Source organism: Ambystoma mexicanum, chromosome 2q, assembly GCF_040938575.1.
Source record: "Ambystoma mexicanum isolate Mex_15411 chromosome 2q, UKY_AmexF1_1, whole genome shotgun sequence".
NCBI lineage: Eukaryota > Metazoa > Chordata > Amphibia > Caudata > Ambystomatidae > Ambystoma > Ambystoma mexicanum.
The window spans coordinates 448,681,444-448,699,381 of record NC_090924.1 but is presented as its reverse complement, the minus strand read 5'-3'; the positions used below and the strand labels follow the sequence as shown (position 1 = coordinate 448,699,381).

At 41.0% G+C, this 17,938-nt stretch overlaps 1 protein-coding gene across 1 annotated transcript in view; it reads right to left on the bottom strand.

Annotated features, from left to right (window-relative positions):
- Positions 1-11,120: 11,120 nt before the first annotated feature.
- The window catches only part of LOC138569503 (myosin-4-like), a 32,741-nt gene continuing 25,923 nt past the window's right edge, over positions 11,121-17,938 (bottom strand). Inside the window, exons 29-40 of the mRNA XM_069647535.1 lie at positions 17,605-17,801; positions 17,334-17,517; positions 17,074-17,239; positions 16,520-16,644; positions 16,108-16,416; positions 15,694-15,897; positions 15,197-15,322; positions 14,233-14,403; positions 14,040-14,144; positions 13,722-13,817; positions 12,381-12,515; positions 11,121-11,276 (exon numbers count right to left, since the gene is read on the bottom strand). Of these exons, the coding sequence (XP_069503636.1) occupies positions 11,259-11,276; positions 12,381-12,515; positions 13,722-13,817; positions 14,040-14,144; positions 14,233-14,403; positions 15,197-15,322; positions 15,694-15,897; positions 16,108-16,416; positions 16,520-16,644; positions 17,074-17,239; positions 17,334-17,517; positions 17,605-17,801 (1,836 nt within the window). The 3' untranslated portion in view covers positions 11,121-11,258. The remainder of the gene's footprint in view (positions 11,277-12,380; positions 12,516-13,721; positions 13,818-14,039; positions 14,145-14,232; positions 14,404-15,196; positions 15,323-15,693; positions 15,898-16,107; positions 16,417-16,519; positions 16,645-17,073; positions 17,240-17,333; positions 17,518-17,604; positions 17,802-17,938) is intronic.

The following is a 17,938-nucleotide window of genomic DNA, read 5'->3' as shown; positions in this document are numbered from 1 at the left end:
GCATCTCCCACCACTTCTACGCCGACAACACTCAACTCTTCCTCTCTTTCTCCTCCTTCTCTACTGACCTCCACCTACAACTCTAATCCTGCCTTACTGCCATTAAGAACTGGATGTCTTCCCGCTTTCTCTCTCTCAATACAGACAAGACAGAAGTGCTATTCTTTCCCTCTAACGCTCTTCCCCCTCCCTCTCCTCCTCCTTTCATTCACTTCCCTCCCTCCAACCTTCCTATCTCTCTTCAAGCTCGTAACTTAGGCGTCCTCTTCGACTCCTCCCTCTCCTTCTCCCAGCACATCTCCCTCACTTCTCGCACCTGTCGCTTCCACCTCTTAAACATTCGCAAAATCCGTCCCTCTCTCACTGTCCACGCCACTAAACTCTTAATCTCCTCTCTTATCTTCTCCCGCCTTTTCTACTGCTCTTCCTTACTCTGGACTTTCTACTTCTCACCTTGCCCCTCATAAATCCATCTACCACTCTACTGTTCGCACCCTCTGTCTCCTTACCCCCCGTGACTCCATCTCTACCTCTCTCTCCTACCTTGGCTGGCTTCCCTTTCACTCCCAACTTAAATTCCAATTCCTATGCCTTGTCTTCAAATCTCTCCATGGTCTTGCCCCCCCTTATCTCTCCTCCCTTCTCTCCTTCTACTCCCCCTCCCGTTCCCTTCGTTCCGCTGACCATTTCCTCCTCACTTCACCCCCACCCCCTGTGCCTCCTCCCGTTTTCGCTCCTTCCAACTCTTAGCACCCCTACATTGGAACTCCCTTCCTCTTGATATCCGTTCTTCCCCCACCTTCACCTCATTCCGCGCTTCCCTTAAATCTCTCCTTCTCCATTCCCTGCCTTGAAATCCCTCCCCCTTCCATCTCCCCCTTTCCCACTCTTATCCCCAACTTTCCCCCCTCCCTTCTCCTACCTTCCCTCCTCCACCCTCCCCCTTCCTCCTCCTTCCCTCTTCTTCCACTCCCCCCTACCCTGTCCCTCTCCCCGTCCTCCCTATCCCACTCAGTTAATCGCTCTTAACACTATTTTATTGCTTGATCGATTCCTATTGTAATTGTTTAACTGTTATATCGTTCATGTTTCATGTATTGTTGTTCCATGTACAGCGCTTTGGCGTAAGGCGCTTTATAAATAAACAAATACAAATACAAATTACTGATCACCATAATCAAACAACTTGTGGTTATGATGACGAACAAGGCGTAGTGGCTCGCACTCCAAAAGATCTGGTGGGCAATGCTCAAAATCATGGATCTACACCCGACCAGATATCCTTTTTAAACATGATCCAAACCTTAAATATAGCTGTAAAGAGTGGTGCACTATCTTCCCAATTATTAGGAAGGGAATTTAATTTTCAACCACAGATTGTGATGGACGCGCAGAAGCTCCCTTGGACTGCCCCCAAGTCTACCTGAGGTGAATGCTTCACCTTCCATGGAAGCGCCGTAGTCACCCCACAGGTTCCTGCTGTACTCAACCAAGATTCTGCTGTTACATCCCATGTCTTGTCTCCTTCCGTACAACCTTCCAATGAAGGAGTAGTGATATCTGAAGAATTTAACATCATAGGACTGGAAGGTAATCCTGAAATCTTAAAGGGGGATAGGATTAATAGGAATTTCCTGTTGGGATTACTTGCAAAGATCCCCCCATTGTGTATTTTGACCACTACAGACTTCAGTCGTATTGACTTGTCAGTTGAGAATAATCACAGAATGTTGGGATATGTGTGTAATTCAATGGTGCTTAAATTAACATGGTCTTCTGTCTCTACACATTTAATAACGAGTTAGTCGCACAAGAATTTTTGCAGAAACCTGCCCAAAAGTTGGTTGGTGTCCTGCCCTATGGGATACCGAATGGCTCGTCCATGGAACAATCTTGTATATCCCAGCTTATTGCAATGTCAGCAGGAAAACAAAATCTAGCGTGGGTTGAGCCCTTAATTCGTTCAATTTCTTCCTTACAAAATGCAGCAACTCCGATTTAGCAAATAAAAAAAGCTGACCTTACCCTCATTTCTTGGAACTCATGTGGCCATCACGCACTTCAAGGTTGGGTAGATAACTTTCTGGGTGAAGTGCAGCCTGATGTCATCTTTTTACAGGAAACCATGAGTATGACTGACTTGCTTCTAGAAGGGTATTTTACTGTCTGTAGGCAGGCAACTAAGGGCCTATTCGGTCACCCGATGGGAGGGCTCGCAATTGCAATTAGTAACAGGATTAATTGTAATTCAACCAAGATATATTCCTCTTCCAATATGTTAGCGATGGAAATCAATCTATTTGAAAAAGATGTTGATCATTTATTTGTGTTATCCTTATATTGGAATCCTCGGAAAATAGTTTTGGAGGAGATGTTTAATGATCTAGATCAATGCTTGTAATTTATTCATGGAGCAAAGTGGCGACTAACCCCAAAGGCAATGTAGCGAATGTCGGAGCACAGAGACGAGGTGTCAAATGGGTGGATTACTTCGATACTTGGGAGCTTTCATTTGTAAGCAATATGTCAATGGGTGCTCAGCACACATGGCGCCGTGGTAATTTTACCTCCATGATTGACTTTTTTGCCATATCTGAGTCAATGCTGCACTTAGTTTCGCCTGTGATGATCCATCCGTTTACCACAGGTGATCATGCAGCCCTTCAGTTAAATCCTAACTTGGTTACATAGTCACATAGCATCAACCATCTGTTGCCTTTAAACGAAAGTAAGCGACATAAGCTATCCGTGAGGTGGAATCCAGGATTATGCAAGCGACTTTCAGAGAAACTATAGTATGAATACTCCATTGCTTCTTGTCATTGGGGTCCTGACGTCTCACCTTTTGTAAAAGAAAGAGTCATGGGTGAGTTAGTTGCTGCAGTTATTCAATCTATTCAATTTAAATCTAGTTCTAGAGATGTTCCTATATCTGATAAATATGACCATGAGACGCAGCTTTTAAAATGTAAAAAAACAAAGAGTATTATTTAAAAAAAATCTCAATTCTGATCAGGCTAAATTTGCCAAAAATCGAACGTTAACTTTATATAAAAATAAAGTGAGACTTTCGCGCAAAGCCAAGTCCAATGAGCTTAACTGCGAGATAGTACGCAAACTATGTATGCATGACACCTAATAAATATGGTCTATTATACGCAATACTACACCATCCAAAGCACCATGTAATGAGAATATTATCCCGGGTCACATATGGGTCTCCTATATTTCAGAGAAATGTTCTATTCCTCCTCGTCTCAGATCTTTGTACTGTGTTTTCAAGCGAAATGGGACTCCTTCAATTGGTGCGTGAATGATATCATTTGGGCAATTAACAAATTAATCACAGTCTAATACTCCTGGTCCGGATGGCATCCCGGCATGTATGTATAAAGCCGAACCAGCCACTTGAGCATCCATTCTTAAAATTAAGTTTGATGTAATTCTCAAAACTGGTGACATACCGGAGCAATGGGGGATGTCCTTAATTTTCCCAATCTTCAAAAAAGGAAATGCATTGGATCCTCATAATTATCGCCCCATTTCGCTTATTGACACAAGTGTGAAGATCTTTGCAAGCTTACTACTGTATGATTTTGAAAAGCATATTGCAGACAAAAATCTTCTTGCTAAAGCTCAGATAGGTTTTAGGAAGGAGATAGGCACCTCGCTTAATGCATCTATGATGGCCCATATTATTGCCAATACGAAAAAAAAGGAGCGTACCCTGTATACATTGCAAGCATCAACCTCTCTTCTGCCCTTGATTCAGTGGTAAGACAGCTTCTTTGGTCTAAATTACTATCATTGGGCATACCCTCAGAAATTATATATTGGTTAATAAGATTACATTCCAATACGGCATACAAGGTTAAGCTGTCAAAAGAAGGTGCTATTACTGAAGCCATCAGAACCTACATTGGTCTTAAGCAAGCCTGCAACCTTTCAACGATACTTTTTAACCTTTATATTTGCAATCTGGATCAGGTATGGAAGGAGCTTGGGATGTACCTGGTCAGAATAGGTACGCTTAGGCTCCAATGGCTCGCTTTTGCTGATGATCTTCTAATTATCGATACGACACCAGCTGGTTTAGAGGCAAAACTGTCTGCATTTGAAAAATATGCATATAATCTGAATCTAATTCCAAATGTTAGCAAAACAAGCATTCTGATTTTACATGCGGGAAGAAAAATAAAATAATTCAAATGGAAAATTGGGGAACTTGCAGTGCAGCTTCAAACTGAGATTTGCTACTTGGGCTACCAACTCAGTAGCAATCCTTCTATTTCCATCTGGAAAGAAAGACTCAATCAGAAGGCTTGTTCATTAGGAAGCCAAAGGAAGCTAATGTTTACAAAATACTGTCAATTTTCTCTTATTCCTTTATGTGATTTAGTTACCACGAAAGTGCAAGCAGTTCTCATTTATATCTTGGACATATGTCCTTTCGATTTAAACTCCTACTTGGACTCGCTGCAAGGTCGCTAGTTGAAAGGAGCCTTGCACATGGCTTTGTCAATCCCTAATTGTTTGATCGGGCGTGAGCAAAGCCTCATTTCACTAACTTCCAGAGTGCTATGGCGTTCATTGTCAAGCTACGCTAAAGTTTTGAATCCTCCTAACAATTGCCTTTATACAGATCTGCAATGTTTAATGGATGAAAAATCAGTTGATTCCATTAATAGATTCAAAACTTGTATGCAAGAGGTTCTAGAGAGACTGGGTTTAACACATGATGATCTATGTATTAGACCTGCTTATTCTAAAATGAAATTGTTCGAAGATTGGAATCGAACCATTGACCAATTGAAACATTACTCTTCGTACACTGAATATGCCAAATTCTTTCGAAAGCGCATACCATGTAACCAGTATGTTGCGATATTTCCCAGTTCTGTTATTAGAGGGTTATTTATGCGTTTTAAAATAAACCAATTTAGAACTAAGGAACAATGTCAGCATTGGGCAGGTATGCCGACGCATATGCAATCCATGGAATGTAGATTTCCTCATTGTTTTGAACCAGTTGAAACCTTGAAACATTTGGTGCTAGAATGTTCTTATTTTAAAAGTTCACGATCACTCATATTGATGAAATTTGTTAATATCAAATTTGTTGACTGCACTGAATTTTTATGGGATTGACTCATGAACGGCACCCATTACCCATTAATTTTAGCATTAGGAAACTTTTTAAAGATTGTGGAAAAGGAACTTACTCGTTTTGAACTTGAAGTGGTCAGCAGTTGATGCTGTTAATCAATTCAATTTAAATTGTATTTTAAATAATGGGTATTATATCAGCAACTCAAATTGTAACTTTGAAATATTATATGAATGTAAATGTGCTATGTATGAACTGTTTTTTTAAATGATATTACATATGTGTTTTTTGTAAAGGTTTTTTTTGACCAAATACAATAAAAAATGAAAATAAAAAAAAGTTCATCCACAAACAAATGCTAGACATGGACCGTTAGCCACACCCAAACTGTCACTAGAATTTTTAGCCCAGTTTTGTCCAAACCGCAGAGGCCCCTTCTTACAAACAGACTATCAACTACTGGCTTCACATTTTGACACCATACGTAACCCTGCATTGCAATATGCTGCGCAGCATGGCATAGCACCTGGCCAGCAGCCACAAGGACAGATAGACGCAGGAGGAGTGCAGCTACAGACTTATATTAGGGTCATGCCCTTCCAGAAATTAGGACATACCCAAATGGTATTCAGAAAAGCTAGGACAGCTGCAAGCCGCCTATCCCCAGGTTACACCGCAACACACGCATAGGGCACTAGCCATGTTCCTTACCTCTGGCTGCACACCACTCTTAGCAAGCAGTGACAGCTGGATCTCAATTTATATCTGGCTTTATTTACAGCTGATAGGCACTCTGTGTATCACATCCTTAGCATAGATATTGGCAATACATATTGGCAGACATTATGGGAACACAGGGCGCTGCTGCCACCATGAATTTAGGCTTGTCCTTAGCATCCAATAATTAGCAAATGGTTGAGAGCATAATTGTACCCTTATTCAAAGGAGAGCCTGCAAGGTTAGAAGCTCATTGAAAATTGTCCCAGTCATATAAGCAAGAAAAAAGTGAGCAATTTGGGGACATAGAAGGGTAAAAAACAGTCTTCACAGGGCCTCCCCTACCCCTTTTAGGTACCACCCCTGACCTTCCTATCTATTCTTTCTGTTCTCTGCTCTTTTGTTTTCATTCTTTTGGCTTAGTAATTGGAGGTTTCTCTTGACAACCCCATTCCCTCCATTCTCCCAAGCACCTCCACTCCTCATTTCTCCTCCTCGCTCACCCCACTCCTTGATTGTTGCTTTGTTCCCCTTTTTCTGATGTGTAGGTAATGGACACCTGCGGCAACGAACATCAGGAGAACAACAGAGCAGGTGATGGAATAAGAGAGTAGGTGATGAATCTGAGAGAGTGGATGATGGAGAGAGAGAGAGAACACAGGTGATGGAATTTGGGAGCAGGAGATGAAGAGAGTGGATGATGGAGCGAAAGAAATCGCTGTGATGAAGAGAGAGAGCGTGAGTGATAGAGAGAGAGAATGGGTGGGTGTTGGAGTAGGACACATACCTAGCGTAGTCTACAGAATCCTGTATGATGTTTTGATTGCATGGACAATATTTCCATGTTTTAATCTTCTGATAAATTGGTCTAATGGACAAAGGCAATGTTTTTTTCAAACTGTCTCTTGTCAAAGCAAGTATTTGAAATCACCCATCAGCTTAAATACCCTCTCAATATATTTCTGTTCATTCTGATTCTTCTTTGTCTCTTTTCTACTGTGATATGGCACACTCCTAAATGTGTCAATTTTTCCATTGTTTTACTACCTTCCTTAAGCCACCTCAGTCATGACTTTCATCCACCCTTAAAACTACGTCGAATGCTCTTTGTAAAGATGCCACCAACCCTACACCCCTGTTAACTTGGTTTTGTTTTCTTTTCTCGCTACTGCTCAAGCATCAGCTCTTTCCAAGGCTAAACAGGTGTGATAGAACAAACTCTCTCCCCATTTAACATTACACCCTCCACATCGTCCTGATCATGCAGTGTTTCTGATTTTGTCAAAACCTTTTCCTCATAGATTGATTACAATCTGTTGGTCCTTTTCTCACACTGCTTCTACTCTTCTGCCAGCACTGTCAACATCCTCCAAACATTCCTGTTTCTCATACATTTCGGATCCAGACCTTCTCTTACATCTTCAGTGGACTAATCCAACAACTATCTGATCAATTTCCGAGCTCATTAATCCCCCTAATTATTAACTCTTTGTTTGCTTACTTACATGGTTTCATGCATCACATACATCATTGAAATGACAGCAGTACTGGGCATGATCAATTTGGCATTTTGGGGCATCAGCAAAAGCTTGGCTATCTGAGTCAGAAAGGCTAGCATTGTGCCGTAGGCCTTTTTATATCGATTGCCATTTGTGATGATTGGCATTAGGTCCTGAGTGAGGTCTGTGCTTGGATTGTATATTAGGAGATTAACACATGTCTAGCATGCTTAATCTTACTTCCTTTACAGTAGCATTCATAGCCATCGATAAGGTACCTTCTTCCTTTGAATTGTTTTGGTAGCATATTTGAGGAACCAGTGAAAGAATGGAGGAGCACTGTAACTCTTCGCGTCTCCATGATGACATTCAGATTTCAGGCCACCTAGTGACCTGCTGGCTGGTCTTTGAGGCTCCAATTTGATCTTGTTCGTAGTCTTCCTTACGTTTTGCCTGATGCCTTCAGGGTATCTGTCCCTCTGAGTGCTGTGTCTCATGGTATCTTGTTGCACAGTCAGAAGAAATGTCTGTTGTATAGGACAATCAATATGAACAAGTTACCAGTGTATCCTGTATCTTGCTTTTTATTCTATCTATAAACCATGGTTTCTTTTCTGATTGCTCTGAGCCTGTTAGAATACTGTGTAGCATCCCTGGATCCTTCTTCTCCTACTAATTACCCCCATTTCCCTTTTTACCACTCTTTGTAAGCTTCTTGAAGCTGTGGACTTCATTCCGCTTTTTCATTTCATTCAATCGCTATTGGGCAGTGATTAGAACTGGCTCTCTAAAATGTAAACGTGTCACCTTCACAAGCGTGTATGAGACTAATCAGGATCACTCAACTTTATTCCAGAAACTGATGTATGAATTATTTTGTTTTGAAACTGGAAAATTCATAATAGAGAGAGACTGTAAAACGCCTAAAAGCCATCTTTGCAAAAATCCTCCTATAGATGCATCAGGGGCCGGAGAAAAGTTGTCCACTATTGAATAATCATTGAAGATGTCACATTTGTCAATAATTTGAAGTTAATACTGACTTCCTTCTAAAGATGTATAGTATGTCTCAGGATCGATCGCTTACTTATCTCTGCACAAAGTATTTATGATAAGCCCACATTTTAGAAAACGTATTAAGTTATATCAAATCAGTCAGTAATATAGCTTTTGATAGCTGGCAATCGCATTAGATGGAAAGAAAGACTCAAAGATGGGCTATGCACTAAAGAACATGATTATAATACACCACACTTTCCACTTTTCCTCTCCCATGCACTTGCATATTCTCAATGTCACTGGGCCTAGTAAGATTGTTGTTTTTGTTCTCCCTTGTTCCCCTCCCTTGCCTTGTCACGCTCTGAAACAGTTGTGTACAACCGCGTTACAAATAGAATATCAATTCAATTCAATACAATACACTCTTTATCGTTCAAAATGGGATATCTTATGGGCTGTGAAATGTTTATCTTTATCATATTCTTCACCCAAGCTGTATGTCTCATCGGATATTGTGCTTTACCGAAGATTGCGATTTATAGAGTGTAAGTAATGTAATCTGAAGTGGTCTTATATAGCGACTTTCTGCCAATAATGTTGGCCTCACTGCGCATGGCTCTGTAAGAAATCACCAGAATCGAACAACTACTCAGCCTAAATGACTATCAGTCAGGGTTCCATCCAAAGTGTAGCATCGAGATGGACACCATCCAGGTGGTGGGTGATGCCCTCCACATCATGGGTAACCTCTCAGTTTCATTTGACACATTCAACCACTGCATCTTCCTCTCCCTCCTCGCCGGCAGGATCAAATTCTCTGGCACTGTCCTGAAATAGTTTACCTCCTCATTCTTGGGCAGTCACCAGGACATCCAGATGAACACATTGAATTCTAATGGACTCTGAGTCTCCTGAAGAGTACCCCAAGGGTCTGTTCTCTGTCTAGCCCACTTTCGCTGAATACGTTTTCGCCGATTTCTTTTGCACCCTTTTCCGGTGGGAAAACGCAGATGGTAAGTAGAGTTAGTGTATATATTGGGGTGGAGATTGGGGGTAGTAAAGTAGGGTGCAGGGATCTCCCTCCATTTTACCTCAAAAAGGTGAAACATTTGACAAAAATGCATTCAGCGAAAGAAATACAACAACGGTTCATAGAACCCAATTCTCTTTAAACCTTAATCCTTTTTAATCTTTACATGGAGTCTCTAGGTACACTCCTCAAAGACCCCAATATAGCAATCATCCAATACGTGGACGATACTCTGTTGTACATGAGTAAAAAGCCTGTTTGACATCAGTTGTCTCTGCAATTACCTAGCAATCATCCAGTGCTGGATGTTGACTGCCTACCACAAACTTAATCCAGCCAACAGCACATTTTTTCTCGGTCCCCGCTGCTATAGAACAACTGATCCAACAATGGCTCAGTGATGTGCACCTAGAAGTATTTGATCTGCAACTCTCAGATTCAGCCAAATCCTTCACCGTTGATAGCAGCCTGTAATTCCAGAAACACATAGCCAAAAAGCCCTAAACAGCCGGCTCCAAATCTCCACCCTTCGCAAAATCAAACCCTTCATCCCGTCTCAGGACTTCCTGACCGTAGTGCAGGCCTTTGTGGTCTCACACATGGATGGGGGAAATACCTCCCTGACATGGCTCCCAGCCGCTCACTTGGCTCCTCTAAAAGCAGTACCCTACGCTGCAGCACGTCTTCTCCAGGCCAGGATACTGTTCAATGCTGTATGTATTATCTACAAAGCATTCACGAGTAGCAAACCAACATACCTGGCAGCTAAGCTCCACATAACTGGCGGCACATGCTCCTTGCGCAGCAAATCAACCAACAAGTTCGATTCACAGCTTGTCTGCAAAGAGAGGACCCTCAAATTATCCTTCTCTTGTCACACACCTACCCTCTGGAACTTGATATCGATATCAGCTTGGAATGCCCCCACAATTCTTCAATTTAGCAAATCGCTCAAAACATGACTTTTTCAACAGAACCCGACCATGGACTAATCCCAATGGACGCACAGACCACAACTCACTCTACTACACTACTGTTAAAGCATCGCACACACTCTGTCCAAACTCTGGCTACCCACACCCTGTACAGATCTCAGCTAGATCCATCCTTTAAACAATGAAATAAAGAATAAAATATTGCAGTCCAGTAAAACTGTCAGCAACTATCACTTTTTTAGCACATTGCGACACTAGTAATATGGCCCTTTGTGTCATATCCTTGCCCTAGCCTGTCCATACGCACCCTTAATTCTGCAGCTAACAGTTAAGTATACATTTGTTGCAAAGCACCTTCATCTAGAAAAATTGTCTTTGTATATGACTGTAAAAAAAAGAAAATTAAAAATGTTTTTCAGTACAAGTCTCCGGGCTGAGCAAATATAAATAGCATAAATGTTGCACATTGTGAATTATGCCGTATCCCAGCAGGCCATTGGATCAAATTCAGGGGCTAACATGCATCTCAATGGCTGCCAATAACCAACGGATTGTGGATTACATGGCTCTGCTTTTGAACTGCTTCCAGTGAACTGTGCCATCCAGGGCAGTAGGCGTGATCTTGTCACTAGTAAATGATCCTCACTGCTGTTCAATTCAATACACATATTACACTGCCCCACTTAGCAACCACTCATTGCAAATTCTCGCTCAGTCAATCACCCATAAGGCTTTGGGCGGAAGCATTGGAGAAAAGAATCAGCTCATTGGAGGTACCCCTTAACAAGCAAAGGCGATTGTAGCAGGCAAACTTCGATGAAGGGTCGAACCAGTTTTGCAGAATGCTAATGCTTTTATTGCGACAGAGGTAGAAATAAGAAAACGCATACATATAAAAAGAGTTCCAAGGAAGTACCACATTTACATTTTGCAACTTTCTGATTCTTCACTTGTTGAGGGAAGCACGACCACTATTCGCTTTCTGTTTTCTAGGGGGAAATCACATGTATAACAACAATTAGCACCAATTCGACATTGAAAAAGGTGACTCAGTCAAAATAATTAGCGATTCCACTTCTCAACCTCCTCCTGAAACTGAAGTGATAGCCTTGAATGCAGCGAATAACCAGACACCCCATAAGCCACAGTATTCTGTATATGATGTTTACTCTTTGCTGAAGGACATGTCAGCGTTTCACTGTGAGACCTAAACAGGCAAAGTCCGAAAATAACAAGATATGCATGGTCTTCCCAGACTTACGATTATTAGTAGTCTTATTTGACTAAGGCGGAAAGTTGAAACTTAAGGGCCTCATTCTGAGTATAATGATAAAGGTAGAAACTCGTGGTTTTTGAACTACATCTTATTTTTTGTATGGCCTTCTCGTGGGGCCTGTGAGCAGGCATGGAACCTGGAACCTCCGAGGAGTGTGTGCATTGTGGTGAGGTTCCAGGTTCTGCTGGGATCAGTTGGAGGTGGATGGCTAACAGATAGGTCGCTGTAATATCCAAGCTCAATAAAGAAGTCTCTGCAAGGTTGTACCTTGTGCCAAGCTTACTTCCATAACAGCCACCTAATTATACATTGGGATAGCATTGGATATTTACTGCACTGGGTACCTATAAAGTACTGGATGGGGGAGAATATTGGTGTTTTGTCCTATACAGTACTTTCTATGTACCTCATGCTGTAATTATTCCACGCAATCCTAACTCCCAATTTGATGGTTATTCAAAACTGGTAAGCATTTGAAATACTAAATGATCATAATGAGGCCCACATGGGATTGGGAATTCCAATGAAGATCTAGCTTTCATGCATGCATGTGATAAAAGTGCATGCATTTATCTGTTAATAGTATTCTTTGACAGCACATTAGGGATTCCCTTCCTCTTTCCTTCTCCATGAGTCTGCTACCGTTTGTGAGGCACAGTCTTTTCATAGCAGACGCAATGCTGTTAGTTCAGATAGAGGCTACACTCATTTCATCTAAACTGCATTACATTTCAGGTGAACATGAAAATGTACAGTTTCAGCTTCGGGTATCATGCAGATGTGAGGTAAAACATAGCAGTAATTTGATTTCTCTCACCTTGATGCCAGCATCGCGACTCTTGGTCCTCAATTTATTCACTTGTGACTCTGCAATGTCGGCCCTTTCCTCTGCTTCTTCAAGCTCGTGTTGAACTTTCCTGAATCGGGACAGATGTGAGTTGGCTTGCTCCTCCTAATGCGAGGAAAACAACATCTCAGAATGGATTTGCATTTAACAGCGGTTGTGGTGGCTCTTTGAAGAAAACATGGCAAACTGAACTGGAATCATCTAGCATTCAACACTCTCTAGTTATGTCCACACCTGTCACTCTCTGCTGCAGTGACACAGGCATCTTTGTATGCCTTTGCGGCACCTTGGCACTGTGTCAAATTTCTAGTCTAATGTTCATACCTGTGTATTCCTTTGCAGATGAGATAACATCAGAATGTCTGATGGGACGTTAAAAGTGACAAAGGCATACATTGAGTGAAGGCACAGCATTTTCGACTTGTTGACAGGGCCCAGTGGGATATCATGGACCCTAAACTGAAATGTGAACTGGTGGAAAATGACAAGTAGAATGATCACACACCCTTAGACACGCAAAGGAGCCCTGGTTTTTTGTGTACATTTTATTTTCCCAAAAACTACTGTTGGCCATAATTTGCTCTCAACCGCTGTATTGCTATCTTCTGCAGCACTTATACTAACCATATTTTTTTGTTTTAAACATTGACCTTTACAATTGTTCTGGGGTTAGTCCCATAGGAGTGCATCATGGGTCACCTGTTGGAGACAATGGGTTTATTCTTTTCATTGTCCTTTTCAGGTCCTGTATGGTCAGGGGACCTTACCCTATATCATCTGAAATATATTGAATTATTTAATTCTGTAATGCATATCTAATTACATTTTGTTGACATAATAGTGCATCACACCACTATTGTGCTTTCTATCTTCCGCAATACCATGTTAGTAGCCCCGTATAGCCAGAAACCTTAGTGGACAACCCTTGATTAGCATTGATTAACATCATACCCACTGTTGCTTTATGGCAAAAGTTCCAAAGGTTGAATATCTTCTGCTAGATTAACATCACAATGTTCCCACAATGCAACTGGGAGCACCTCAAAATATCTATAATCTGAAACCCTTCCTACTTCTATTAAGGTATATTGTAAGAAACGTCAGTAAGTAAAGCATATTCTTCCCCTGGGCATGATGGTGAGCATGTTATGTCTTGTTCAGTTTACCTTGCTAGACTGTTTTTAACACAATTGGAACTGCTGTATATCATGACCTGTTAATTGGCAGTGTAAATAACATTCTGGTTATGACTTTACCAGAAGGCACTGGGGGAAGGTCATTGGGATGTGGGCAATAGCAGGATATACTTACAGTTTCCTCAGCTTGTCTCTTGTAGGCCTTAACCTTCAACTGAAGCTTATCTGTCAGGTCCTGTAGTCTCAGGACAGTCTTCTTATCTTCCTCAGACTATGAGTAAATAAGAGGATTATAGTGTTTTTATAATATGAATTATTAGTCTCCTGGCTTAAAAGGCACACTAACACTTTGCACTCTCATAAAGTCCTATATTATTATGCTAAAACATTGCTCAGTTAGAACATACCTGAAATAGTAAAGTACATTTTAGCATTTACGTGTCTGTTAATTTGTAAATAAAAGGTATAGCTAATACGAAAAAAAAATATCTACCTGGTATGTGAGTTCCTTGACTCTTCTTTCATATTTGCGAACACCCTTGATGGCTTCTACTCCACGTTTCTGTTCAGTTTCTAACTCATTCTCCAATTCATGTACCTGGGGGTTAATATGAATATATTATTACATTGCGGGTAAACACACAAGTCGAGATACTGTCAGTGTAAAGCTCAGAAGCATAACTCACTCTGCTCTCCAGTTTCTGGAGCTGCTTCTTGCCGCCCTTCAATGCGAGCTGCTCAGCCTCATCCAGACGATGCTGCAGGTCCTTCACAGTCTGCTCCAGGTTCTTCTTCATCCTCTCAAGATGGGCGCTCGTGTCCTGCTCCTTCTTCAGTTCTTCAGCCATCAAAGCAGCCTTGACGAAAGCATTACAATGAAACTTAGTATTGAACAAAACATATGCTCTACACTCAGCCTTACAAAGGTTATTTGGGAAAAGGTTGTCTGGCCATTCTATTTCTAGTGCAATGCTCTACTATGCAGTAGAACATCGAACGCGTTGAAAATGATTTTAGGAGCACTGTCCCTTTTTGTAAAGGTGTAAAAGCACCTAAAATGAATTCAAAGGTTTCTTGAAAAGAAGCAAGAAGATACGGCGGAAAGCAGTGAAGATGGAAGTGGAGTTAGAGCTCATAAAATGTTTTATGTTTTAATTTTTAAGGTTGCCAGTATAACAAAGGTGAAAAGAGAGCAGTAGAGTGCAACTGAGGAGATGGTGACAAGGGGGTTATGGTGGTCCTTCATAAAAAGAAGCAAGGAAGTCAAAAAGATCGGTTTAAATTAAAATTTTAGCCAAGTGGCAGACCTTTGTTCAGAATGAACAAAAGGAAACTATCGTTTGGGGCGAGCTATTCCAAGTATTAATGGTCAATCTTTAGGCTGACATCTTTTGGAAAACTACCTTGTATAAAAAGGGTATAATTGCTAAGAACCCCCTAATTTCATTTTCACTTAATGCTTAAGGCTGTTTAGTGAGGCTGTTAAATGCAGTACGTATGCTGTGATATTAATTCAATTTTAATGTCGTGTATAAAAATGCTTTGAGCAATCTGTGCATCCTCTGCTAATTTACTGAAAATATGTGTGTTACTGTAAATGAGGATGCTTATGTAAATGTACTTAATACACTATTTCACTAAGAAACTTACGTCAGTGATGGCCTTCTTGGCCTTTTCTTCAGCATTCCGGGCTTCCTGGATGGCTTCCTCGACTTCACTCTGGAGCTGGGAGCTGTCACTTTCAAGCTTCTTTTTGGTATTAATGAGACTTGTGTTCTTAAAATAAACACAGATATGAAAAATGTATTACATAAATCATGGCCCTTGGTTTATCGTGTATATTTCAGTCACATCTTGCCTGTACGATACACAAGGCTCTTAATAACACCAATTCTGGTTACTAGATACATTCTGATTCCTCTCTTCACAATACCTGTGGTGCTTTTATGGACTTTGCTCTTATCCTCCTATATTTTTTCCCCAAATAGGAATGTTCCAAGAACTGTGAATGAACTTTCATGTTTCCCTATACACCCCTTGTCTGGATCAACCCTCTTCTTTTTTCTTTGGCTAGCAGAAAACATTCTTCATATTGTGTTTGACGTGTTGTAAATAGAGAACAATGTTATGCTCAAAGAGATTATTACCTGAGAATGTAAAAGTTGCAAACGTTCACTTGCATCAAGAAGCTCATGTTCAGCAACTTTGCGAGATCTTTCTGTCTGTTCAAGGGCGGCCCTCATTTCTTCAATTTCCGCCTGCTGCAGGTTGCTCCTGCGTTCAATGGCAGCCACCTGTTCTTTCAGGTCCTCTTGTCCACGAGTAGCATCATCAAGATGAAGTTGGGCATCCTTTTCCAGAAAACAAACACATTATAGCATTGTAATGTTTAGTCTTAAGAAAAAGTGAGAATTACTAAATAGTATGTTAAAATCAGGACTAACCGAGGGTACAAGAGGCCGATGACATTAAAGAGAAGCCACACCACAACAGAAAGGGTTGTATTTAAATGAAATAGAGAAATATGAAAACAAAAGATGCCAGGGTCCAGATAACGGTACCTTGAGTTGAGCTTGCACATTTCTAAGCTGCTTCTGAGATTCAGCGGCTTGACGGTTTGCATGGCTGAGCTGAATCTCTATTTCATTCAGATCTCCCTCCATTTTCTTCTTCAGCCTCAGAGCATCATTTCTGCTCCTGATCTCAGAATCGAGTGTGCTCTGCAGGGAATCCACAGCTCTTTGGTTGTTCCTCTTGAGCTGTTCAATTTCCTCATCTTTTTCTGCAATCTTTCTATCTACCTCAGACTTGACCTGGTTCAGCTCAAGCTGGATGCGCAGGATCTTGGCCTCTTCATGTTCCAATGATCCCTTTTAATACATAAATATGCACAAGTTAAGGAAGCTGTCTCACAAGTAGAAGTGATATTAAACTTGATAACAGGAACTTTTTCAAAATGTCTCCTTCACTTACTTCAGCTTCCTCCAAGGCTGCCTGGAGTTCGCCCTTCTCTTGTTCAACCTGTTTCTTGGCTTTTTCCAGTTCATGAATTGATTTTCCAGTTTCCCCAATTTGTTCAGTAAGATCTGAGATCTCCTCTGTAAGGGAATTACATACAACAAATGAAAGCAACCTCCTTCTCCAATTTGAATTGATCAAGGTTAGAAAAATCCAAGAAAATTGTCTGCTTTTATTAATCACTGTTAATAAGACAGGTGGTTTATTTTTTTTAAACCATCTGGGAAAAGGCACCCTATAATGTGACCAGTAATGTAAAAACTATATAGGCTAACATTGGTTGGTAGATTGTGCCTCTCTTTGGGTGCAAAATACTTTCAGTGGCATACTTGTCTGTCTGATTTTGAGATCATCATTTATATTATGAAATTCAAAATTTTATTTTTTTACATTGTCGTTTTTATCAAAATTAAACATAGTTCATTGCCTGAGAATATTAACGGCTTAATGTATCATTCTTACTGATATACTATAAGCTGGCCACCATTAGCAGATATCCAGAAACTTACGTTGCAGGTTCTTGTTTTCACGCTTCAGGGTTTCAAGATGGTCCAGAGACTCTTCATATGCATTCTTCATCTTAAAGAGCTCAGTGCTCAGGGAACGGGAATCCTTAAGAGCTGCCTCTAGTTCAGCCTGGCCTTCCTCAAACTTCTGCTTCCAGTCTGCAAGGACCTGATCAAAACATTCATGTTTTCAGCTTGAAACACTTGTGAGTGGCATGATATATATATATAGTTGATATGATTTTGTTTGCTAATCCTTTTACCTTATCAAAGTTCCTTTGTTTTTTGTCGAGAGCCGCTGCAGCACTGTTGGCTCGCTCAACGTCAATCATGAAGTCCTCCACTTCACATTGTAGTCTCTGCTTGGTTTTTTCCAGCGATGCACACTTGGAATTCACTGCCTCCACCTGTTCTTCAGCTTCTTGTAGCCTTTGGGCTAGCTTTTTTCTAAACAATTGGAACGATACAGAGTATTCTTAATTGTGAAATTCACTTTACTCAGCATAATGCACTGCCTTATTGAACACAACATACTTGGCCTCTTCCAGTTCCTCTGTGCGCTGAATTGCATCAGTTTCATACTTGGTCCTCCACTGAGCAACTTCTCCATTGGCTTTGGAGAGAGAACGCTGGAGCTCAGCCTTGGCTTCTTGTTCCTCCTCATATTGCTCACGGAGCAAATCACAGTCATGTCGGGCTGATTGCAAGGCATGTGCCAGGGCGTTCTTTGCCTGTAAAACAATCAAATATGCTTGCATCATTACACCTTCACATGTGTCTCCTGTTTTAATTCAAAACTAACAAAAAGCCTCACAGCTGAAACCAGAGAGAAAAGGGGCCTCAGTGTCTTTAAACAGAATGTAATAAA